The sequence below is a fragment of the Gouania willdenowi genome, chromosome 19 (genome assembly GCF_900634775.1).
Source record: "Gouania willdenowi chromosome 19, fGouWil2.1, whole genome shotgun sequence".
Taxonomy (NCBI): domain Eukaryota; kingdom Metazoa; phylum Chordata; class Actinopteri; order Blenniiformes; family Gobiesocidae; genus Gouania; species Gouania willdenowi.
In genome coordinates this window covers 23137799-23164613 of record NC_041062.1, presented here as the reverse complement: position 1 = coordinate 23164613, position 26815 = coordinate 23137799, and the positions used below count along the sequence as shown (strand labels likewise).

The following is a 26815-nucleotide window of genomic DNA, read 5'->3' as shown; positions in this document are numbered from 1 at the left end:
TTTTCATCACTTTTTATTGCCATATTTTTGCTCCTTTTAATGCATTTTTGCTACATTACTCCCAGTTCTGCCACTTCTCCATCACATCTCTATGGTCTTGTTTGCTGAGGTCACAGACACCAACAGACGATCCGCCAGGCCAGCGACATTGTGGGGATTAAACTGGACTCTTTGATGGTGATGACAGAGACGATGACCCTGTCCAAGGTAAAGTCCATCTTGGTCAATACGTTCCACACCCTCCATGTTGTGCTGGTCAGCATCAGGCTTATTCACCACGGTGCTCCACAGAACAATGTAGGACATCATTCTTGTCTGTGGACCTGAAACTGTACAACTCCACTTTTTAATCCAAACAGCTTCTTGTACCAGAATATACTGTATCTGTAATAATATTTGTATTATTATTTTTATCTACTGTAATATGTGCACTTGTATTTAATTCTTATTTAATTAACAGTCTTTTACTAAGTAAGTTTTGTTTAGTGTTTCTTCTTTTTATCTGTAATATTTCACAAGCCTCTGTAAAAAAACTAATTTCCCCCTGGGATCAATAAAGTATTTCTGATTCTGGCACTAAATATTGACTTTTTGCACTTGTTGTTCAGTGTTTCATCTCAGTCTGTCTGTGGTAGATTTTGTGAAACTGTCACTAAATAAAACATTGTAAAGGCGAGTTGGTTTGTATCTATTCAATCTACTGCTTGCTTTTGTTCCAGAGCTGGGCATTTCAAAATAAAAGAGACAAACAACAGATGTGAAATAAAATAAAGTCTTTATTTATATATATATATATGAAGTGCATTCTCAAATTAGGCATTAGACAAGACCAATGTCAAATCCTGATGTTTAAGACAAACAATAGACCCACATTCAAGAATATATATATGTATATCATTTTTTTTCAAAATATATTTAAACTTTGAAGCAAAATGAGCTTTAAATAACTTTGCACAACAAACCAGCTGCTGTCAGGTTCCACAGCTTTACTTCACAGCTTAACTCACAGTGTTCCACAGTCTAAATACTGGCTTTCATGTTTAGTTCCACAACGCTCTCATATTTAGTAAATATAACAACAGCAACCAGCTGATAGAACTAAAATATATGATGGTAAAAGAACATCAGATCACAGAAAAATAAAACATGAATGTGTATATCAGTGGAGGAGGTAAGGCTTCATGAGGAGGAAGTTGGACCCCTCCAGAATAAAGGACGGTTGGAGCTGAGGGATCAGAGTGTTTATTCAGAGTCAATAGTTAACAGTTTCTCACTGGGCTGGAGTTCTTACCTCCGTATGTCTGTGTCTTTGCTCTCAGAGCAGCTCGTCCTCGATGACATCATCAACGCTCCCTGAGATTGAGGCGACCTCTGGAAGTAGAAAACATTCCCCAAAAATAAACAAGTGCATTCATAGCATTACAAAAACGGTTCATTTCTTACTCTTAATTTTTTTTTAAAGTAACTAATCCCATGCTTTCTGTTGAGCTGCCACTAGGGGGGAAATTTAAAAAAAATGCCTTGATTATGGAGGTACCCCTGACTGCAGTCCACAGTTGGGGGCGGGGCTCAATAAGGCATGCTATTGTGCTGTGTGATTCTGATAGTAATCAACCTCAAAATAAATAAATCGTGCCATATAAATATTATTATATGTTACATAATTATATAGGCATACAAAATAGATATGGGTTTGGGTTAGAGTAAGTCTGAAAGCGATTGGTTTATTGAACGTTGAGCGCTGCCCCAAACTTCAGGCTGCAGTCAGGGGCTTCTCCAAGTATGGGCGTTACTGCTGATGCAGTAAGACACCATACCTACTGTAAAGCATGGAGGTGGTAACATCATGCTTTGGGGCTGTTTCTCTGCAAAGGGACCAGGATGACTGATCCATGATACCTTGAGTTTGGGGGGGGGATTTATTTTCTATACAATATTTTGTTCTCATGAAGCACTTGTTGTGTTGGATTGAAGTATTTTAATCAGTGTTTAGATGAAGAGAGGCATGTGCAGTTAAACTTAGATTCTAAAAACCTCAGATTACTGTCGCAAATATTTTATTGATTATTTCATTTTATAGATTTTTCTGATATGAGAGATTTCATAAAGTGTAGCCAAATGTATGACATGTGTTTGTGAGCGTGTGATTACCAGAGAGGCTGATACAGGAGAGGCTGAGCTCAGATGATGCTCCGATGACATCGTCCTGTGGGCAGATATCAAAGATGTTTTTGTGCAGTGTGAACCATCAAACAGGGTCAGAAACTATGGCTGAACGATTAATTGCATTTGTGATATGATAAAACAAGATTTCCTAACCACAAAGGCTGTGGTTTAAAAAACAAAAAAACACTTGTGGCCATGTGACTTGTGAGCGGAGCAGCGTAAAGCAGGGGAATGAAGATGTAAACGCTGCTTGCACAATGACCTCAGACTCGACAGGAGCCGATACTGCACAAAGTTTAGTAAGTCAGTTGTGTGGAATTATTTTGGCTATAAAAAAAGAAGATGCTGAGCTCCATCGTTAAGCGACGCTTCTCGCAGCCCGTCCTGAGGGCCTCGACGGACTCTTGCGGTCGCACTCGTCGTGGATGTGTCGGCGTCCGGGCGGGTGCGCGGTCCGTCGCTTGTAACCGAATCCCCACCCTGCACCGGCGGGGGCAGCGGTCTTACGCTAACCGTCGCCCTGTCCGAGGCCGCCCTGGGTACCCTGCATTTGGGATGTAACAATTAATCGTAAGGCAGTTAAAATCAATTCATAGGTATCACGGTTCACATCGATACTCTGAAAATTTAATCGCAGTACTTTTTTTAATATATATTTATCCTTCTCTTGTCCAGTAGCGTAGGTGGCGGGCGGAATCACCTTCTACTCTTAAACATGTTCATAAATAATTCCTTACCCCTTTAGCACTGAAAGAATATCTGTAATATTACATGAATATCTGTAAAAGTCAGGTTTTCTATTAGCTCTGTCTGCTAGCATAGCATCTCTTCTTCACTGCTAGAATAGTTGCATGCCAACCGACCACTGGGTTACCAGCGCCCTCTGCTGGTCCAAACAAATATCTGACGTAAATACAGTACAATGACTGTTTATTTTAAAGTCCAATTGTTAAGGCACAAAATATATTTTCAGTTGCACTTTTAAAAAGAAAAGGAACTATTATGTAGTTTTGCATTGTTTACTGTAAATTAATAGGCTTCTTCATTTGTATTATTCCTTTATTTATTTCATTCAGAATTTATAGTTAAATTGCATTGTTTTGAATAGTTTGTCAAGGGATTCTTTTGACAATGAAAAATAAAAGGAAATTAATTCAGTATTTTCTAGTTTTTCCGGAAAAAATTAAGGAATATTTTTCAGTCATCATTTGTCTACAGTCCCATTTTGTAAAATAAATTGTGAGAAAATCGTATCGTGAACCGAATCGTATCGGGAGTTGAGTGAATCGTTACATCCCTACCCTGCATGCCTCCCTCTCTCCCTCCTCCACCCCCGAAATTTGCTTCCTGGACCGCCCACATTGTTGTGGCAGCCATTGCTGATATGGGTGAAATGCAGAGGAAATTATTTTGCTGTTATGTGATCAATACGTATGGGACGGATTCACTAAAGGTTTAGGGGTATTAAAAATGTGTGCAAACGTTACTCCACACGCAAATATGCAGTACAAACCCCAGGGAATCAGGAGTGAGTGGCTGCTGCATGTCGCATAGCGCTTTCAATCCATTTAGCACATTTCCCTCAAATGAATATGCAGAGTAGGTTGTCATGGTGAATGCTTACATGTCTGCAGATAAATAATCTGTCTTTAATATTAATTATTACTTCATTTTCCTTTATCTTAACATAAGCCTAGCCTATAAGAAAAAACAATGTATGTAATACATATCATGTTGTTTATTTGAACAAATTACATGTTTGTTGAAAAATATATGAGAAGAGAAACTTGGAAAAAAAAATTGCAATATTGAGGAAAAAAAATTGCAATTAGATTATTTTCCAAATTCATTCAGCCCTATCAAAAACCAGTGTGTGAACCCTCACCAGCATCCTCTGCAGACTGCCCAGACCTTCACCTTCAGTCTTTCCATTGGTCAGTTCCTGGAAGCAGACAGCATGGCCCTGCTGAACCAGCTCTTCTCCGATATCCACAGTCTGTGTGGGAGCAAAGACTGATTCAGTAACAAACACACACAAACACACACATGAGAAAGGAACTAGAGAGAATGTCTGACGTAGCCCCCGCTGCTGTCATAGAGACGAACACTGGGCCAGGAGGAGGACTCAGAGTGAGAGTAGCTGCACAGTTTGGCCTGCAGGGGCCTCCACATAGCGCAGTGCGTCAGCCGGTCAAACTCATCCAGGGCCTCCTCGCTCCACGTCTCTCCTCCTGGAACACATGAGAAGAGGAGGAGGAGGAAAAGGAGGAGCAGTGACTCTGGGGAACTCCTCCACACTGGTTTTAGATGATATTAAAACAAGGATTTACCGTTAGGTCTCACTCCTGCTAAGCTGCACTCGATAGCTTGGAACGGTAAACTGAGGAAGTCGCTCCTGAAAGAGGGATGCAGGAGAGATGAGTCAGAGCCCGCTACAAAGAAGCAATTACAATTGTTATCACTTAATGGGAAATTAATTACAATTATTAGGTCATTAAAAATGTAAATGTAATTGAAAACATTTTGCTGTTGTAATCATGATTGATTTGCAATTGTGATCAGATAATTGACTTTGTAATAGAGCTGGGCAATACAGTGGGTACGGAAAGTACTCAGACCCCTTTAAATTTTTCACTCTTTATTTCATTGCAGCCATTTGCTAAAATCAAAAAGTTAATTTTATTTCTCATTAATGTACACAGCACCCCATCTTGACAGAAAAAAACAGAAATGTAGAATTTTTTTGCAAATTTATTAAAAAAAAAAAAATTGAAATATCACATGGTGATAAGTATTCAGACCCTTTGCTGTGACTCATATTTAACTCACATGCTGTTCATTTTTTCTGATCCTCCTTGAGATGGTTCTGCTCCTTCACTGGAGTCCAGCTGTGTTCAAAGGCACACACCTGTCTATATAAGACCTTACAGCTCACAGTGCATGTCAGAACATATGAGAATCATGAGGTTGAAGGAACTTCCCAAGGAGCTCAGAGACAGAATTGTGGCAAGGCACAGATCTGGCCCAGGTTACAAAATAATTTCTGCAGCACTCAATGTTCCTAAGAGCACAGTGGCCTCCATAATCTTTAAATGGAAGAAGTTTGGGACGACCAGAACTCTTCCTAGACCTGGCCGTCCAGCCAAACTAAGCAATCATGGGAGAAGAGCCTTGGTGAGAGAGGTAAAGAAGAACCCAAAGATCACTGTGACAGAGCTCAAGAGATGCAGTAGGGAGATGGGAGAAAGTTCCACAAAGTCAACTATCACTGCAGCCCTCCACCAGTCGGGGCTTTATGGCAGAGTGGCCCGACTGAAGCCTCTCCTCAGTGCAAGACATATGAAAAGCCCGCATAGAGTTTGCCAAAAAACACATGACGGACTCCCAGATTATGAGAAATAAGATTCTCTGGTCTGATGAGACCAAAATTGAACTTTTTGGCTTTGATTCTAAGCGGTATGTGTGGAGAAAACCAGGCACCGCTCATCGCCTGCCCAATACAATCCCAACAGCGAAAAATGGTGGTGGCAGCATCATGCTATGGGGGTGTTTTTCAGCTGCAGGGACAGGACGACTGGTTGCAATTGAAGGAAAGATGATGCGGCCATGTATGTAATTTCTACAGTCTATGTATGTCCCGGTGAACGCCCCGCCCCCACGCTCTGTCTCGTGTTTATAAAGCAGCATGAGCTCGGCTACGGAGTGGGTGGGAGGAGGGCGGGCCGTCCTCTGGCCCTACGTCATCGTGCGGAGAGGAGGAAGTCAGTGTCACATCTATTGACACGCCCACTCATGAATATGCATAAGTAGGCTGCAAATCAGCCTGATTGTGTAGAGTTGATCAGAAAGTGACTTTTAAGAGGCTAAAACTCTGGAAAACAAGCGAGTTTGGAAAATAAACCTTAAATACTATGTTTTTGGAGTTCTTAGAACAAATGGACAAGTGTGAAAAAAAGCATGACATGGGACCTTTAATTACAATGTAATTAAATGCAAATTGTAAATGTATGTGTTGGCGTGAAATTTTTCCATCAGCCAATTTAACCGTGGATTGTCTTTCTGGACAGACTTTATTGAGTTTAAAATATTGGAATATCGTATATTGCCATTTTGAGAAAAAATACTGAGATATGAGTTTTGGTCCGTATCGCCCAGCCCTACTGTGAATCTGTGGTGAGTAGGCTGGACTGAGAGGATTGTGAATAGAGAGGTATAGTAAGTGCTGAGTAGTTAGTTAGCACAGCATAGATCATCCTTTTTTATAGTTTAGACTGAGCGTGTCTTAACTGCTCCAGGAGCCACGCCCATAATCAAGGCATATTTTCAAGGTTTAGTTAGTCTTTAAGGGATATTTGCTCTTCCTTTGAAGTTACAATCGGCTCTTTTGGTCACAGGCTGCTTAAAAAAGTACATTTTTTCACTTTAAATATTATTATTTCACGGAAAAGTGAAAATAAAATAAATCCTAAATCAGCTAAAAATTGATGCAAATAAGAGGGGATTAAAATGGATACATGACAGTATGTGCATTGTGCACTGTTTTAGCAACGCTTGTTTTGACGTTCAGCCCGTACATTTTGCTAAACCGAGAGCAGGGGCCAGCGGGACACAAGCTTTAAACGGTCCGAGCCCAAAAGAACACGGCCCAAACCCGTCCGACCCGAATGAAGCCCAAACCTGTTTCAACCAGACACTATTCACATCCGTGCACGTGTATTTTGACGAATCTGTTTTTTTCCCCCAAAATATGATCTCTATGTATTCAAACTGAAAGCAGTTGCATCATTGCATCCTAACCTTTGATTTGAGTTTTTTTTTTTAAATTGGGGTTTGAATTAAATTGTTGCTTGGGTGTATTCTTACACCTCTACCTGTCGCAGGTATGATTTCATTGATTCACTCCACATTATGTATTACCGCAGCTCGTGTATTTTTATCAGCTGTAATAATCGTGGTCTTATCTTCACTCTACCTCATACGACGAAGAGCTTCTTTGGGCATCTCTCCATTATCTCCAAAGTCAACATAGTACAGGTCCACGAGCCCAGAGCTCAGCACGCCCAGCACCCTGGCACGGTTCCACTTTCCGTGGTCTCTGTATGTAGCAGCAACGATGTCGCCCACCACTAGTGTTTCCACCTTCTGATCCTGTAGAGTCAAAAACCAGGTGGTCAGGATAGTTCTCACACCACTCAGTGAATATATGAACATTTTCACATGCACATTAATGAGGACACATCCTTACAGCGGGGTTTCCATCTGTGTAGAAGCGAGTCATCTCCTCTGTCAGTTTGTCCAGCTGCAGAGAGCGAACACCCAGGATCTGGATCCAGAAGTGGTTTGGGTTCTCAGCTGCAGACACATAAACCTCCAGGTGTTCGTCAGGTTGGAAACTTAGGTCTGGGCTGGGAACTGACACACAAACCATTGCTGTGCTCAACTAATCTGGGAAAAAATGTTTACTATCAAATCTAAATGTTTACAATAATCAGTGATTTTAGCAGCTAGAAAAGTGAGAATAATTGATTTGAGGAGAATCTGAGGAAGTGTTTTTACTTTCAAACTTGGGCATGTGAGTGTGTGACTTGGTGGAGATGCTTTCCTCCTCTTCCTCCTCCCTGCTGTCGGTGGTGCTGCTCCTCATTTCCTCAGGTTCCTCCTGGAGAACGTCTCCTACTGCTTCTCCTGCGGTCCTGTTGATGTGAACCTGTCCATTCTTGTCTGTGTGAGGTAGGAGGCCGTTGTTGTTTAAGCCGAGGGGATGAAGTTCTGCACTGTTTGACTTCTGGTTGGCTGCGGTGTGACCACGTTTCTGACGCAGGGCAGATGACTGGGAGATCTTTGTTCTCACCATTACATCCTCATCCACCTTTTCTAAAATCAGATTCTGCAAACACATGTTCATGATAAAGTGAGTGTTAAATGGTACCTGAAGAAGAAATATATAAAACAAAAAATGTGTTTAATTATTACCAATAAACAGAATGTGTAGGGTTCTCACCAGCAATTTTTCACAGCATAGGGGGATCGCGTGGAGTGGAAGTGAGCGCCACTGGCATGGAAAATTTAGAAATGTATAAGGGCCAAATTTAGTGAAAGTAAAGCTAGTTTTTTTGTTGTTGTTTTTTTAGTCTTTGTTCCAGCCTTACTTTAAAGCTAAATGTTATTTTTTGAATTGGTGAAGGTGATGATGAATGTAGTTATAGAGTTATTCATACTTGGTTTAGGTCCTCCACTAATAAATACTCACACACACACTCACAACACACAACATTTTATTCAAAAGACTGATTTAAAGACACACTTTTCAAATTTAAATGAGGGTTTATGTGGGAACAGCAGCAAAATTGGAACACACATGCACACACGTGCGCGGAGGACGCACAAACACTCAAGCGGAGAACGTGCACGCGCACACACGCAGAGGACGCACCCACACATACACACTCTTTAAGCCCAAACACTTTTCAACCAGACACTATTCACATCCGTGCGTGCGCATGTAGAATGATCTGTTGGAGTTACAAACATGATGAGCAGCTTCATGTGTTGCTACATGCTACGTCTGGTTGAAGCTACACTGTTTATATTGAACGTTAATTGCGGTTACCAAGCGGAGATGCACACAGGCAGCATCGGGGGCAGCTAAGTAGCGGCAGGGGTCCTCGGGGTCCTCAGGTAAAGACGGGAGCATTCGAGCTAATCGCCTGTATCAAATAGACGGTGTGGATATGCAGATTAAAAAGAGTTCAAACAACCCATGCACGCCTGGAAGTGCCTTTTGTGTCCAAGTGTGCAACACTTATTATGACTGTACCAATTAAAAAAGAAAAAAAAAACTACAGAAAATCCCCCCTAAGTTGCTGAAAATGAAGCGTAGGGGGCGCCATTGCTCCGTAGGGGAGCAAAATAACAAGGTCCAGGGCCCTTACACTCAACAGCGCTGGCGAGAACCCTGATATGTGCACCTTTTTATATGAAAAAAACACATTAAAAGCACTTTTTAGAACGATTCTATATCTTAGGGCATAAACTCTGGAGAGCCGCCATTTTGGACAGAATGTGATGTACTTCCGTTGGTCCAGTTTCTGAACAATGGTGGAGTGGAAAGCCAATGGTTGCTTTAACAACAAGAGAAAAAACCCACAGAAACATTTCTTTTGCGTCTCTAAGACATATAACGACACTAAGTCAGAGTTATCCCGACGTTAGCTCCATAATATCGGTATAAGATACACACTAAAAATGTTTATGCTTGGATTAAATTCAGTGATATGCGAGGACTGCTTCAAGCCGCTTTAAACATACAACCTGGAGGCTGCACTTTATCACTGAGGCAGAGGTTACACACGGCTGCTTCAAGCCAAGAGCCAACAGACAAACTACACTTCCCACAATGTAAACACACCTGTTACACCTCTACCTCCCACAATGCACCATTTTTTTTAAAGCGACAGGCCATGCTGATCAACGAACCTGTGTCATATCCTGACCAAAATGGCGGCTCTTCAGAGTTTATGCACCAAGCACAGCCACTAGAGTCATGTCTGCGGCCAGAGCCAATCACTGCACAGCTCCGCTCTGGTGCGTGCCAGAGCCAATCACATTGGCGAGCTAGAGTCACGTCTGCGCATGCACCAGACATGCGCGCACACAGCCAAGCAGACACACGAGTGAGAGAGAGAGGAAGATAGTTTAAGGGTCTTTCACAAATTTTGAGCTCTTGCAGACTTCTCTTTTGAGGAAACATACTTTTTGACTGTTCCTTATTTGGTGATTACGTTTCAAAACGTTTATTTTCATTTTACTGTGAAATCACCGTGGATTCAACGCGGGTTACACCGGACGGAGACCGGAGAGGGGGGAGGGGCGTCTGAGCAGCTGCACTCACACTGATATACTAGCAAAGCTCTCAAGTCTCACGCATTGGGCGTGAGACACACGCATTTCAACCTGATGTGAGTTACTGTGTGCGTGCATGTGTGCGGCTGAAGCATGTTATGGCAATTATTATATTCATCATCATATCGTCAAATGTGTGTTCAGGTTTGTCATGTTTTAATACATGATGACTGCATTACTTTTTGCACTTTTGAACAGCTGAGTCATGTTAGATTAAACAGTACAGATCATATTGTATCCACAGTGCAACACAAAGTCTCTGCTGAAGGCCAAACTCAAACTCACATGCAGATATACACGCACGCACACACACTATCAAGGACAGATAAGAGTGGCGTCCAACCTTCCTCATTATATACACGTCTTCATCATCCTCAAACATTTCCACTGTTGGGCATCTGACCCCCTCCTTCTACTCACCTCAGGGTGGAACTTATTCTGTTATCTGTATAAAAGCTTAAGCTGTGAAATGTGAGTGGGTCTTGTTTTTTGCTCTTCCAGGAGCCTTTTGACCATCCTTGTTGGGGCCTGCTTTTGATTCTACAGGATGGAAGCTTCTTTTGTACTCCTTTTTTATTTAGTTTTATAATAAATCTTTTTTTTTTAAATCATCATGCTTCGACTGGACTCCATCATTCAACCACAGCATAAATCATGTCTCCAAATGAGGTCAACCGCAAAATTGCCGTGACAAGCGCATGCGTGTGTGTGAGCCCACGGAGGAGTAGCAAGTCACACGCGCGCACACTCTTTCTCTGGAAGTGTCAGCCACACACGTTTTATAAATAAAGTTAATCTCAGTCTGCTCGCTAAATTACATCCGTTTGTATATTAATTACTAACCTTAGATGATAAGCACCCCTGCACTAAGAAATGTTAAATGCTAAATAAATAGCTTTATTTGTGCAAATGTATGCGTCTTTTATCAGATTCGACCTAAACCGCAGCATTGGTACAAATTTTATTTATCGTGCGCATGTCCCATAGAATTAAACCACGGAAATCACACCCGCACATATACCCCTTTATAACATTACAGAGTAGGGCAGTGGTTCCCAAATTTTTTGTGCCCAAGGCACACAAAAGGAAAAGTAAAAATCTGAAGGCACACCTATTGTGGAAAATAGCCTTTATAACATGTGTTATCACTCATATCATGTATAATATCATAGGCGACCGTACAAGAAAGCGCTCCATTTTTCTTTCTGCTTCTCTGTTTTAATGTTGTGCTACAGCCTTTGTCAGTCTTATAATTCCTGCCCACACAACCGTGGGAAAAGCGTTATATTGCATTCTCTCTCTCTCTCTCTTTTTTTTTTTTTTTTAAAGAATTGTTTTTAGGTATAGAGTTTGCCACTGTATTGTGAAATGAGTGTATACAAAGTAGTAAATTAAAATATAATTATTTTTGCGTAGTTGTATATTGCAATAATAATGTATGTGTGAAGTGTCTTTGTAACATCATGGATTCTCACACTTAAAAAAGGAAGGAATTGACCAGACTCAGGATTTCACTCGTTCTTACTTTTATTCTTTCCAGTGACAAGAAATGTGAAAAACCTTTGAACATAAAACACAAATTAGTTCATAATTTTTCATCAACTAAGATAAGTACAAATAAACACAATTTCAGGTAAGTACATTTAATTTGGTAAAAGTACATTCAAAACTTTTTTATTAAATCAATGCAGGTAGTAAACAGTAAAATTAGGCATTAACTAAACAGAAAACTAGGTCTTTTATAACCTTAAAGTATTTTCCTTATGTTTATATCAATTTTAGATACAGTATTACAATTTAAATTTTAATTGAACCATTTCTCAACACAAATACTTTTAAATTATACTATTTCCATACATAAATTCAATATTTTCACTCTGAATTTTATTAAAAAGAAATTTGCTATATTTTAAATAGTTACTTATTTTAACCCATAAATACATAAACAAGGTTTTAAGCTAATGTTAATCTGTTTTCTTCTTCTCATATAAAAAACTTAATTAACTCAGCAAATGAATTATACAAGGATGAGTTCACATTTTAACAGTCTAGTCTTCATGAGCTCATCGGTAGCTCTTTGGTTTCAGTCTTTTTCCCGTGCGTATTGTGCAGAGCATGTTTCAGATGTTCTCAGCTTCGTTGCTCACAGCCAAAGGCCATTCATAGGGTGACTTTCTCATCAGTGTGATTGCGCTCACCTGTAGAGGTGTGCCGCGGAGAATCATGCGAGCACACGGAGCAGTATGAGCACGCGCCGGCATGCGCTTGAAGCGGCACATGCACCCAGCACCACCCAGCTGGTTTATGCTTGAGGGGTGTGGGATGTCGCAAGGTGCTCGTGCCAAACATGACGTCACCACACACCCCGCGTTTGGAGCACTCAGGCAGATCGCCGCAACAGTACGGTTGTCACAAAATCCCATGGCACACCTGGACTTGCCTTATGGTACACCAGTGTGCCGCGGCACACCATTTGGGAACCACTGGAGTAGAGTGTATACACCTGTTCATTTGGCCATAATTGACAACTCTACTTAAAGGTATTGTGGACGATGTTTAAAAGGAAACGCGCTCTCCCCATTTTGAAAAAAAAAACGCGCATGCGCAACACGCCTACGTGTGCGGGAGAGCGTGAACGAGCCCAGTTTCCCTCGTGCACAGCTCTGTTTTTCACCAGTAAGTGAAAATCCATTTTCAAAGGACCCGGTGCGCACCGGGCACGAGCACATACGACAGCCTTTCGTAAACATGATTGACAATTAGGAGGACCAATAGTCTTGATGATCCACCTGGAAGCTAAACATCGTCTACAATACCTTTAAGCTCCTCTCACTATATGAATACATATTTGGGCACTGTACCAGTTGTTCTAAAAAGTCCTTTTAATGCATTTCTTATCAAATGGTGCACATATTCTGTTTATTGGTATATTGTTATATACATTTTCACTACAGGTAGACTTGAATGCTAGAAACAGCAAACATGTTAGTTGTGTGTTTCTTCCTCCCACCTTTGCTTTTTTCACTTCGTGTCTGTTCCCTGTGATGGTCACAGTGCCTTTAGCTCCTGGACCACATGCCTTCTCTTTGGAACAGACCACTTTGGCTCCTGTGGTCCTGGTAATCTGCTTTAGACTCTCACCACCACGACCTGCAAAGAGAGAAACACACACATATGCACACATATGAATGTCATCCATCCACAAGGCAGCATCTGAGCACTGTGCAGAAAAAAACACATTTGTAACCGTAGTTAATTTTCTCCTACAACATTGTTTTGTTCCTCTTTCAGAAAAAGGGACAAACTGTGAAATGTAGAAAATTGAAACAAACGGGTGTGAGAGCGTCTACCTATAATACGTCCAAAAGAGGTCTGAGGGATCTCCAAAACCTCCGTCACTGGTTCACAGTCAGTGACCAGGTTCTCCAGGAAACAACGAGCCAGCAACACCTGGTCCTTTGAGCCTTGCAGCACGAAGCACACGTCCGTCTTATGGCCCAGGTCCTCAGAATCAGTCGAGACCTGCACGTGAGCTCCAGACTGTTGGGAGACCTGAAGCACAGGTAGAGAGGTCACGGAGAGGTCACAGAAACACACAGACTGACCACATCCTGACTTCTACACTCATCTTAGTGTGAGCAGTTGTTCTCTTTATATAACAGAGTTAAACAGTGATTTAACATTTATAGAAGAATGTTTACATCATGTAAACACAGGATATCAAAGAACAAGGGAACTCGGAATAAATAACACCAACTAACACACAAAACAAAAAGAACGAGACACTGTTAAAAATAATAAATAAATAAAGTGATTCTCAGTAACAGAGTTCCACAACTCAAACACCTGGACTAAAAAAAATTTACAAAGATTCTTGTCTTTGCTGAGACTGCATTCCCACTTCCTGAGACTGAGCGGCTCACAGGAAGTCAATTATAATATAATTATTAGGTGCAGAGCCATTATGGCACAAGCTTAAGTGAGCTATGTATTTCTCACAATCCTAAATACAAGTCATTACAGTAGTCCAGTCTATGACCCGCTACAGGTCCGGTTAGAGGGACATGTTGCATATCTGACAAAAACAATGACGGATAAAAATCAGGGACCTACCCAAACTGAAAACTGAAAAAAAAAGAAAACCAAGGCCGAAACAGGAATACCGAAATAAATTATTATGCAAACTATGAGACCCATCGCATTTATGGCTCTCAATAGGGATGTAACGATTCATTCAACTCCCGATACGATTCGATTCACAGTACTGGGTTCACGATACGATTCTCTCACAATTTATTTTACAAAATAGGACTGTAGACAAATGATGACTGAAAAATATTTCTTTGTTTTTTTCGGGAAAAAACTAGAAAATACTGTATTATTTTCCTTTTATTTTTCATTGTCAAAAGAATTCCTTGATAAACTATTCAAAACAATGCAACTTAACAAAAAATATAATCCTGAATGAAATAAATAAAGGAATAATACAAATGAAGAAGAAGCCTATTAATTTAAATTCTGGTTCTACATAATAGTTCTTTTTTCTTTTTAAAAGTGCAACTGAAAATGTATTTTGTGCCTTAACAATTGGACTTTAAAAAAACAGTCATTGTACTGTATTTACGTCAGATATTTGTTTGGACCAGCAGAGAATGCTGCTAACCCAGTGGTCGGTTGGCATGCAGCTATTCTAGCAGTGAAGAAGAGATGCTATGCTAGCAGACAGAGCTAATAGAAAAACGTGACTTTTACAGATATTCATGTAATATTACAGATATTCTTTCTGTGCTCAAGGGGTAAAGAATCATTTATGAACATGTTTAAGAGTAGAAGACGATTCTGCCCACCACCTACGCTTCTGGACAAGAGAAGAATAAATATATAGCGCCATCTGCTGTTTAAAAAAGTACTGCGATTCAATATTCAGAGTATCGATATGAACCGTGATACCTATGAATCGATTTTTAACTGCCTTACGATTAATCGTTATATCCCTAGCTCTGAATGTGTACTAACAACAAAAATTAAAACAGTGCAAAAGTATGAATTAATATTAATACTTCAAAGCATAAATCAATTAAAAATATGAAAATACATATTTTGCACTGACGTTCCAACAATACAAAAATAAAATGTTTAACTTGACTCCACTCATACATTAGTATGATGACGATCAGCTTTCCCTGCTTTATTGCTTATCCAAGCTTTCATTGCAGCGAGCATAATTTTTTGTGTGCGCTGCTTTAATCCCATCCAAGTAATGGTCTTCATAACGTGGATCAAGTACAGTTGTGATAAAGTCCAGAGCATCTCTGAGAAATGTGCGCTGACAGACTGAATGATTAGTAAAAGCTTTAGTGCTCAGTATCGCTGAACGATTTAATTGCATTTGCGATAATTTTGCAATATGATAAAACAAGATTTTCTAACCGCAAAGGCTGCGATTTAAATTCTGGACATGTGACTGTGCTTTAACCTGCTGAACAACAGAAGCCGATACTGCACAAAGTTTAGAACCAAAGAGGAGCAGCACGTCACTTGTGTGGAATTATTTTGGCTATAAAAAAAGAAGATGCTGCGCTCCTCCACCAAGAAACGCGTCTCGTAGCCTGCTCCAATGAGGGGTCCTTCGCTCAAAACCAAAACCCCACTCTGCGCTGGCAAGCACGGCGGTCTCACACTGGTCGTTGAAATATCCGACGCTGCCCCGGATACCCAGCAGGCCTCCCTCCCCCTCCTTCCTCCACAATGTTGTGGCAGCCACTACTATCCGGGAGGGGATATGGGTGAAATAAAAAGGAAATATTTTCACTGTGATGTGATCAATAAGTTTAGTGTGTTGTGTGCTGCTGTGTTAAGTTAATATAATATTTTTATTAGTGATCAAAAAGTTTTGTTTCCTTCTTAAAGTTTAATAAGAACATACATTTGTTTATTTTGTGTTTATTGGGACTTTGATTTACCTAAAAACTTTGTTTAAGCACAATTTAATTCTGTTTGGAAAAATGTTACAAGACTGCAAGTCAAAGTATTTAGGTTTACAACTGTAATCGAAGTAGATAAATAAACTGTCTTAAATATTGTTTATTAGAACATTACATTGATTGATTCATTATGTTTGTTGAAAAATACATGAGAAGAGGACCTTGAGAAAATTATCGCAAATTAAATCGCATTCGCAATAAGGAAAAAAAGCACAATTAGATTAATTTCCAAAATCGTTCAGCCCTAGTGCTCAGAAGCATTAAGATACAGTCGCTCTGCAAGTCCACGGACAAGTTGGCCCATTTCCAGACAAGCGCGCTTTTTAACCATGGTGTTTGCTGGCATCATCACAACATCCTGTATAATTGGAATTTTGGTGCATCACTAAGAAAAATGCTACAAAAGTGATAGTAACCCTCATATGCTGTGGATCAGGGGTGCTCAATACGTCGATCGCGATCTACCAGTCGATCGCAAAGGTAGTATTGGTAGATCGCATGACATTAAAAAAATAGACGTCAGCCTATCATCCATCCCGTCAAAAAAGGGCTTAAAATTGGAGGTAACTCGCTGACTAGCTTGTTAGCTTTTGCACATGCGCGGTGACCTAAAGGTCAGCCTATCAGCCATCCCGTCACTTGATTGACATACAGGGCAGCCAGTCAGATGACTACTGAATTTTTCTGACCTTTAGGTCACCGCGCATGCGCAAACAACGGCGCTAAGTGCAGCAAGGCTAACAAGCTAGTCAGCGAGTTACCTTCGATTTTAAGCTAAAGAAAGCCTATATTCATCAAAAATGAGTGGGGATGCTGGACCAAGTAAGAAGACAAAAACTTCTCACTTTCATACGGAATGGGAATTGGACTTTTTTTTCACAATGTCATTTTCTAAGTGCGTTTGCCTCATCTGCCAGTCTGCCATCGCAATACCAAAAAAAGGAAATGTGGAGCGGCATTTCCGGACTGTTCATGGAAAGTACAACACCGACTTCCCGCCAAAAAGCGAGCTGAGAAAGAGAAAGGTGAATGAACTAAAATCCCAGTTGTCCGGACAGCAGTCATTTTTCACACAACATACTTCAAAAGCAAAAGCCGCCATCGAAGCATCGTTCCAGGTGAGTAACACAAAGTCCTTCCAAGACGAGAGGTGGTAAAAGAGGCATTCATTGAAGCAGCTGACTCATTGTTTCGAGACCGTAAAAATAAGGCAAAAATATTATCTTCAATCAAAGCTGTCAAGAAGTACAGCTACACAGTGCTGTGAAGCCATGGCTAAGGATGTAACCCAGCAAATGTGGAAGTTGGACAAATCTACTGACTTGAGTGAAACAGCCGAGATGTGCATTTTCATTCGTATAGTGTTTAGTGATGTCGCTGTAAAAGAGGAGCTATTAACAGAAATGAAAGAACACATGTGAGGAGAGGACATATTTCAGTAGTTTAAAAACTTTTTTGAGAAAACTCAGCTCCCAGTTTACAAATTGTTGTCTATCACCACGGATGGAGCACCCGCAATGGTTGGCCGCGTGAATGGATTTATTGCCAAGTGCAGGCAGGACGATGCTTTCCCAGACTTCTTGAATTACCATTGCATAATCCACCAACAAGCGTTATCAGCTAAAATGCTCAACATGAAAGAGATCATGGATGTGGCAACGAAGATCGCCTGTTCTATTTGAGCCAGATCTCTTCAAAGACGGTTATTCCATGCACATCTGAAGAAGGCTGACTGCAACCACTCTGAGTTGTTGCTACATACTGACGTGAGACGGCTTAGTCGAGGGAAATTCCTGTAAAGATTTTGAGAGCTCTGTCTGGAGATTAAGAAGCTTTTCTGTGTCACTGAACATGTAGAATACAAGCAACTAAATGACGATCAGTGGCTGTTAGACTTGGCATTTTTAACCGATCTGACAAACATGTTGAATGACTTTAATCTAGAGCTGCAAGGAAAAGACAAAACAGTGATCAATATGATCAGCTCAGTTAATGCTTTCAAACGAAAGTCGCAACATCTCTCCTCAAAGCTGCAGCGCCATTATTTGGCAAATTTCCAGAGCCTGGCGTCAGAGCTGGAGACGCAAGAGAAGGCCTGCGTGCAACTTGACAGTGCATGCTACATGGAGCAGATTGACAATTGTCTTTTCTTTGCTCGAGCCAGTCGCTACATTCATGTTCTATCCTTTTTGTGAAGATGCTGATGTTGATTCACTCGCATCAAAAATTGCAACACGGGGGCGCTAGCGAGCAGGCGATAGAGTAACACGTATTTTGCCAAGCTCTACTGAAAATTTTTTTTAAAAGCTGTAACTCGGCACTTTTTTTTATCATCTTTGGCGACGTTATATCGCTTTAAGTGTCTGCTTTGTCCGTCGCTGCTCATTACTTGCTGCACCAATGGCTAATAACTTAAGAAAATACAAGTTCGCCGGAGGATCCTCTACTCCTGGGCCTCGGTTACTGATGCTGGTGGACAGGAGTCACCGCGACCGCATGACCAAATGGACACGGCAGACATGAAAGCTGAAATACTTCGTTCATTGAAGAATGAAATAGTCGTGCTGCTTAAGTCGGAGCTAAAAACCGTGCTTGTTGAGGAGCTAGAAGTCATTAGAAATGACCTACAAGCTGTGAAATCAGAGGTGGCTACAATCCGCTCCGACGTGGACACGATGAAAACAACCATATCCGAAATAGAACGTGGACTGTCAGCGTGCTCTGACGACGTGACTTCACTGCAAACTAAAGTGGGACGGCTGGAGATTGAATTGAAATGCCTCGACTTTGAGGGAAGGATGAGACGCTCCAATATTCGGATCTTGAATGTGCCTGAAACACCCAGTTCCAGCAGTCCATCTGCTGTCTCCAGTCGGCTGAGAAAGGTGCTGAACTTGGACAGAGACATTCTGATCGACCGGTTTCACCGGGGTCTGCATGCAAGGAGATCATATAAGCCCCGTGCCATTGTAGCTCAGCTACATTATTATCAGGACTGTATGGAGGTTCTCCGCCGTGCTCGGGAAACCGGCCCGCTTCAAATCAACGGAGCTACTGTCTATATATTCCCGGATTACCTCCCAGCGTGGTGCAGGCGAGATCAGCATGCACAGAGGTGAAGCGGCTGCTGAGGGGATGCCCAAACATCCGATACGACCTCCTCTACCCAGCGAGATTACGGATCACACACAACGGGATGGAGAAACAGTTTGTAAATGCTGGGGAAGCCCTGGCATTTGTGAAAGCCAAAATTCTACCAGAGACATCACAAAACTGAACATGTCATGAAGATAAGTGACAATTTACCTTACAAATATTAATGCTATCATCTGACCTGGTGAGTAGTAAAGACACGCTGGTTGTCGTTGTAAGGATCAATATGAAGATGCTGATATTTAATATCATCTATGACCCCACTTCATCCAACATCCCAGAGACAATTTTATCCTTGGATGCTGAAAAAGCTTTTGACAGGGTGGAGTAGGATTATTTGTTCAATCCCTTAAACAATTTGGCTTTGGCTCCAAATTTATCTCATGGATAAAAGTGTTATACTCCTCTCCAACAGCTGCTCTACATACGAACAATAATCTGTCTGCCTATTTTCCACTGTTACGTGGCACCAGACAGGGATGTCCACTATCGCCCCTATTATTTGCTGTAGCAGTTGAACCACTAGCTGTTGCACTACGTGGTAGAGCTGATATGAAGGGGATATGGCGAAATGGTTCAGAACATAGATATCCCTTTACGCTGATGATATACTTTTTTTCTTGTCTGAACCCTTGACTGGTTTACCGATCATACTGAACACATTGGGAGAATTTGGCAAAATATCAGGGTTCAAAGTTCATTTACAAAAAAATGAAATCATGCCACTTAATACTACTGCAAAATTAATTAATTTTGACCTTTTTTCTCTGAAAACTAACACATGGAAATTTAAATATCTAGGAATCTGGATCACACATGATTTTAAAGACATTTTCAAAGCTAATTTTCCCCCATTATTGTGTAATTTAAAGCAAGACTTGGAACGGTGGGGTCTGCTGCCTTTATCATTAGGGGGTAGAATCAATGTAATTAAAATGAATGTGCCGCCTAAATTTTTACATGTTTTTCAGAGCATTCCTCTGTTCCTGTCAAGATCTTTTTTCACATCAATTGATAAACTAATATCGGAGTTCATTTGGAATAAGAAAACACCTAGAATACGTAAAAATACGCCATTGTCAAAATGGTGGACTTTCCCCTGCTGAACGTTCAATACTACTACTGGGCTGCCAACATACAAAATATACTCAACTGGAAAGAATCCCAAAACTCAAACGCTAAATGGTTTCAATTGGAACATTTGCCCCGTCATTCTACCTCTTTAGATGCATTGCTTAATACAAATCTTCCTTTACTTAAACGTATATCTGAATATTCTTCAAATCCAATAATTAAACACTCTTTTAAGATATGGACGCAATTTTTGCATCTTTTGATCAATTGACATCAAAATTCAATATTCCAAGGTCACATTTCTACAGATATCTTCAGATTCGTAATTCTGTATCAACAATTATCTCCTCTTTTCCATCCACACCGACCAGCTCTCTCCTAGACTCGATTTTGAAACTGAACCCATCTTCTAAAGGGTCAATTGGACTTGTTTATTCTTTAATTAACACTCACGACTTGAAACCTTTGATCAGGTTGGAAAACTGTTGGGAGGAAGAATTGGGGTTAGGACTTTGAGAGAATCTGGGAAGAAGCTGTGGGAAATATACACTCTTCTTCCATTTGTTTAAGACACGCCGTGATCCAATTCAAGGTTATGCATCGCCTCCACTGGTCCAAAATCAAAAAAATCAAAATCTAAAATGTTTCCTGGTATTGATCCTTTATGTGACCGTTGTAGGCAAGCACCACGCACTCTTACACACGTTTTGGTCTTGCCCAAAATTGGATGGGTTTTGGAAACTGATATTTTCAACATTTACAGATGTCCTAAAAACGTCATTAAAACCCACTCCCATAGCGGCAATATTTGGGGTCATACCACCTGACTTGCATCTCAAAACTATGGTTGCTTTTGGTTCTCTTTTGGCACGCCGACTGATATTGTGTAAATGGAAGGACAAACATCCTCTGAGTTTTCAATCATGGGTAAAAGATACTGTTGATTTCTTGAAATATGAGAAAATATGATACACCACAAGGGGCAGTGCCCAGAAATGTTGTACTGTCTGGCATGTGTATTGTGTATGTGTACATATGCATATATTCATTTTGTATATTTTATATACTTTCTATTTATTACCCTTTCACAGCATGTTTGAACTTCCGTTATTGTTTATAAAACATGAGAATAGCTCAGCTGGAGCTATGGGGGGGGAGGGGGATGTTTCACTGTTCTTAATTGAAACATCATTGATGTTAATGTTTTTGTTTATATGTATGTATAATTGAAAAAGTAACAATAAAAAAAAAATGCAACACTGTCCTGAACTCTTCTGGAGTGGAAGATGAGATTTTGACTCTACAAGCTGACATTGAGCTGAAGTCAGGAGCTCATGGACAGTTCTGGAACTTACTCACAGAGGTAAAGTACCCCAACATGAGGAATTGTGCTACCTCCTTGACTGCCTTATTTGGCTCCTCTTATTTATGTGAGTCAGCCTTTTCCCACATGAAGATCATTAAGTCCAAGTACCGTTCCACCATGACTGATGAACATTTGGAAGTATGCTTGAGGCTGGCTGTCAGCAGCTACTGTCCGGACTATGCATCCCTCGCTGATTCAGTTCAGTGCGAGCCATCAAAGTAAACTTGGATAATTACAAAAAATGTTCATAGTTAATTATGTTGTGTTGTGCAAAATTAGCTCAAGCGGTTATGCAAGGTACATCAACATACATTGTACATGTAAAGAACCCTCAATATATGTGAAAATAAATATATGTGAAATATATGTTTTGCATTTTTGTGGTGGGTAGATCTGGGGTAGATCATTGTGACTTGGTAATTTTATAAGTAGCTCACATGCTGAAAAAGTGTGAGAATCCCTGCTGTGGATCATGGGATTACGTGCTGACCTCATTCATTCCTTGTTGGATAAAGTTTGTATAAACTACATTATAAACTCATGTCACTTATAGCTGTGAGTGAAAGTGAAGAGACTAAAACCCTGACACACTCAGAATCATCTCAACGACCTCAGAAACCAGCAGCGTCAAACTGGGATTACCGTACATGCTGAAATTGTTCAGTTGGAATTGTTCACTGCTCCTGAACTACTCACCATGTCTAAAAAGCCAGCTTGGTTCCTGTGCAGATTCTTGTAAACTTCCACAGGGAATTTCATCCTGGAGACGGAGGTGTCGGCCTCCTCACCTGTGGATTCACAAGTGATGTCATTAAAAACGCCATGTCTCAGGAGACCTTTAACCCCTTCAGCAGAGAATACTTCCTGTTGCTGCTGATGTGTCGATAGACTATGTAGCCCACCGTGGCCCCCACGGACAGACCTGCAGCCAGAGCCACCAGTTTTCCTGAGACCAGGCTGCTGTGATGAGCGTCCATGGCACGCAGGATGTTCCACCTGAACACACAGAACCAGGTGTTTGTACGCTCCATCAATGTGTGCACAGTGTAACTCATGCAGCACAGTAGTGTTCTTCACTCTTCTCACAAGATGTGTGACAATATTTTTCTTAGATTTAAGATTTGTTTTATTATTTTCAAAACCTTTTCTGCTTTTTCACTAAAATGTGCAGGTAGATCTTCACAGAAATGTTAACACTGTTTGTTGAAGGAACCAATATTTTGTTTACTGGAATATTGCATTATAATGGTGTCACTGGTAAGAAAAGACTCTATTTTTTGTTGACAGAAGGAGATATTGGAGATACTTATTCGTTTACATTGGTATGTTGACACTAAGAATGTGCGATATTCTATTGTTTATGATTTATCGTCAAAAATATTCTCACCGGTAAGAAAATGTCATCCCACGATATAAACAAAAAATTACCATGTCGGAAATTAGCGAGGGCCACGGGCCATTTGTCCCTCAATTTAGCCAAGAATGCCTATAAAATCCTTGTTCCACAGGCCAAAACTGCCCGTTTGTTGTCAACTTATTATTCTCTGGAGTGGAACGTTGTTTACGGGAGGTCCGCAGCGAAGCCTCCGCGGCCGCGATGTGCACCACGCCTCCCGCCCCCAGCTCTCTCACACACAGACGGCGGTGCTCGTCACGGCCAACTGAAGCTGCCGTGCTATGATACATCATGGACCACTACTTGGTTAAGACCAGATAACCATCCAACAAAGTCAACCTATTCAAGTTCCTCCATCAGATCCACTCAAAGTTCCACAAACACGGGAACAGAGATGAACCTGTAGCAACGATTATGAACTGGAAACTCAACTAAAGCTAACTATGCTAAGCTAACCCACCGACACACAGACTGGACTAAGAGGTAATGCTAACCACTCCATAATAAGGAACAGACCAAATAAAAAGAACACGTCTTACTGTCATAAAACCACAGAGAGCCACTGATCTGTTTATGGTCAGATTTAACACTTGTATGAAAGAATAAAAACTAAACATGTCACACGTTGTGTGAAATAAATGTTAGCATAAATAATAAAGTCATTATGCATCTGTCCAAACTTGTGAAACGCAATGTTTTTTAATGATATTTCACGTGTTCACAGACAAAGCTGGTCTTATTAGACTAATGTAACTATTGAGATTATTACACCTAAATATACTGAATGATTAAATCATCAGCTTGATCTGGTTTAATTATAGAAAATCAGAGAAATATTCATGAACCATAACTTTATGTAACTCATTATCAGATAAATGAAACAAGATTCAGCAACAGTAAAAACACTGATGGAGTAATTTGTGCTTTTCATGTGCTTTTTTTTAGAAAATAGTTTCATTTTAAATGAGGAAATAAATACATTTTGTATAATAACACTAATGGAGTGATCCACATGCACTGATTTTTAATGTGTTGATGTATTCAAATGTATTTGTGTTTTTAATGAACCGTTTACACTTTAAGTTGGAAATTGTTTTATTTATTGATAGTTTTTTATTTATCGTGATGTTTATTGTTATCGTGATAAATACCAGAAATTATCGGGATCATTTTTTTTAGTCCATATCGCCCCTCCCTAGTTGACAATTATTTACAGAAATGTTGCACTAAAATTAAATTAGTATTTTTTCACTTAATCTTTTCTTTTCCTTGTTATGTCATAGATTTATCGTAGATTGATTTCTGACCAATATATCGATAATCGCAGTATCGTCATTTTGTGAGATAATCGTTATCATGAGCTATGTATCGTATCGTATCGTGAGGTCCCACCTCTACTTCTCACAGACAGACCAAGAGTGATCATAGGACTGATACAGGGATTCCTAAAAACTGGATCTGGACTTCATCAAACTACTGATTGCTGTGATTTCCGACAGTTCTGATAAAACGATGCATAGATGAGCCAAACTAAGTGTAGTGATGTGTAAATCATCATTTAAACCAAAAAAGGTAAAAAAATAAATAAATTTAAAAAATGATAATATAAATATTTTTTTGATTTTTATTAAAAGAAACAATAAAAAAAAGTCTTACAAAAAAAGAAGCAAAGCACACAGGTCAAACTCAAGGCCCGGGAACCAAATCCAGCATTTTACAGTATTTACTGTAATTTGGCCTGCAGTAGAAAGTTAAAATGACAACATGATAATCATTGTGTCAGAGATATTATCAGGCCCTTCAAATTCACAAATTGAATAACATGCCTGAAATGAAAACAGCAACAACAAAAAAAAAGAAGAAATCTAACTTTAGTCACTGTAGTCATGTTATAATTATTATTAATCCTTAATCTAGTTCTGTGAATGTATTTCCCTTTTATTCTGAGTGGAGTTAAAAGTGACACGCTTCCAATGAAAGCTTTTAGCATTTCAGACTAAAGCATGAATAAACCATGACTATTAAGATTCCTATAGTTAATGTCCCTGAATTTTAGACCAAAAACAGCCCTTGGAGCTCTGAAAGTGTGCAGTGGCATCTGGCAACAAGGTATTTGTAGTGCAGTAATTGCCTCTGATTTTATGTGATCGTGAAAAATGGCTGGAAAATATGGAATTCCCTTCCTTAAATGAAGATATTAATATTAAGGTTCTCGCCAGAGCTGTTGAGCGTAGGGGCCCCCACTGCTGCTCACCAATGTATTATTCTTTATTCCAAATGGAAACAAATTGAAATAAAGACCCATCTCTCACAAGAAGGCTGTGAGCTGGTGGAAATGATGATGGGAGCATACCAAAAATTACCTTCAAAAATTGTATCTAGACTATAAATGGTACTGGCTCATTGTATAAAAAAAGAAAAGTGGGAATCTGAATTACAACTCAAATTGTCAGTGAATGAATGGCACTCTGTCTTTTACAACACACGTCCACCAGCTCAAGACAATGGAGAGAATTTGGCTGGAAGAACATTATAAGGCTTTTTAATTACACCCCATATCAAAAATAGGCAGCTATAAAAGCCCTCAACAATGCTGGAGGCTTTGTGGTGGTGTGAATGCCAACCATTCCCATGTATTTTGGTCTTAATGTCAGACCCTTCTGGGTAAACATTGCAAAAGTAATAGATGAAATCTTTGGCTATGTGATTCCCAATGTCTCACAAACTATGTAGCTTGGACTACTATCATACTCAGCTATACGATCTGAGGATTTATACCTCTACAAAGTTATGTTGATGGCCAGCAAAAAAACCATAACAAGAAACCGTCTGAAGAGTCTCACTTTACTTTGTCCCAATGGGAAGAAATAATGGAAGAAATCTATGCGATGGAAAAAAATAATTCACTACATAAAACTGAACTTTGCTAATTTTGATCAGAAATGGACAATCTATAAAACCCAAGTGTGAATGAGAATCTTTGTAATTATAATACCCTGCTCTTTTGTTTAATATTATTTGTAAATTGCATGAATAAACGCTAACTTTTCCAAATATTGAGACCAATTCCTTCCCTGTATGCCTTTCTATAATGCATTTTAAGGAGCTTTTCTGTGGTTTCGGACATTTATCCATCGCAGTGTTTACCTCCGTGTGCCTCCAATATGGCCGCGCATCCGGGTTACTACCCAGAAGGTGATGTAGGTAAAAACCCTCTATATTACAACTTTTCTTCTCGTAAGAAAACAAGTTTATATTCGTACTATTCCTTTACTTTGGAGGTTTAAAAAGAAAATGCATCGTATGTTTATGTATGTGGCTCTAAAACACGCTCAAACAGAGAACTGTCGCCACCTGTGGTCACAGAATCTAACGGGTCACCGATTTTAATGCAACATCAACACTTTGCGTCACGTCTCAGCATCCCACACTAAGCGTTATGATAAACATTAACGTTTAGTGGCCCGTACATCTGAACACATGCAAACACCCTGCCTGACATCACAGTGGAGCATTGCTGCTGCTGCTGCTCTGGAAGCTAGCATTAGCCATATAGGCTAGCATTAGGTTACCGCGGGAAGGGACGTCCGACATCCACAAACCTCCACAGAACCCCGTTTGAAGGCGCGCACACGATGCTTGTAACACATGAACACGTTGTCACGGTGTAGAGCACTAAAAGTTGAAGGACACACAATGAGAAAGACTTACCCGCTGCTCACTGACACACCGACCGACACTGGGCGTCAAGTTACCCGGAAGAAGCCCCCAAAA

General features: G+C 40.2%; 1 protein-coding gene across 2 annotated transcripts; it reads right to left on the bottom strand.

Annotated features, from left to right (window-relative positions):
• Positions 1–758: 758 nt before the first annotated feature.
• tdrkh (tudor and KH domain containing) lies at positions 759–26815 on the bottom strand. Of its 2 annotated transcripts, XM_028475443.1 has the most exons (14): positions 26753–26815; positions 22511–22641; positions 22342–22433; positions 13419–13620; positions 13079–13218; positions 7723–8053; positions 7412–7578; positions 7139–7314; positions 4497–4561; positions 4243–4397; positions 4052–4162; positions 2152–2206; positions 1292–1371; positions 759–1225 (listed from the first exon to the last, which is right to left on the bottom strand). In XM_028475443.1, exons 2-13 carry the CDS (start codon positions 22620–22622, stop codon positions 1316–1318), a joined length of 1662 nt encoding a protein of 553 aa, XP_028331244.1. In that variant the 5' UTR covers positions 22623–22641; positions 26753–26815; the 3' UTR covers positions 759–1225; positions 1292–1315. The 2 variants fall into 2 exon arrangements, with proteins under 2 accessions (XP_028331244.1, XP_028331245.1); XM_028475444.1 differs by lacking the exon at positions 26753–26815 and having other exon boundaries at positions 22507–22642.

Coding starts and splice junctions, on each gene's coding strand:
- tdrkh (XM_028475443.1), bottom strand. CDS start 22,622: ATGGACGCTCATCACAGCAGCCTGGTCTCAGGAAAACTGGTGGCTCTG. Junction 22,434..22,510: donor TCGACACATCAGCAGCAACA/GGAAGTATTCTC, acceptor GTGAATCCACAG/GTGAGGAGGCCGACACCTCC. Junction 7,315..7,411: donor ACACAGATGGAAACCCCGCT/GTAAGGATGTGT, acceptor TTGACTCTACAG/GATCAGAAGGTGGAAACACT.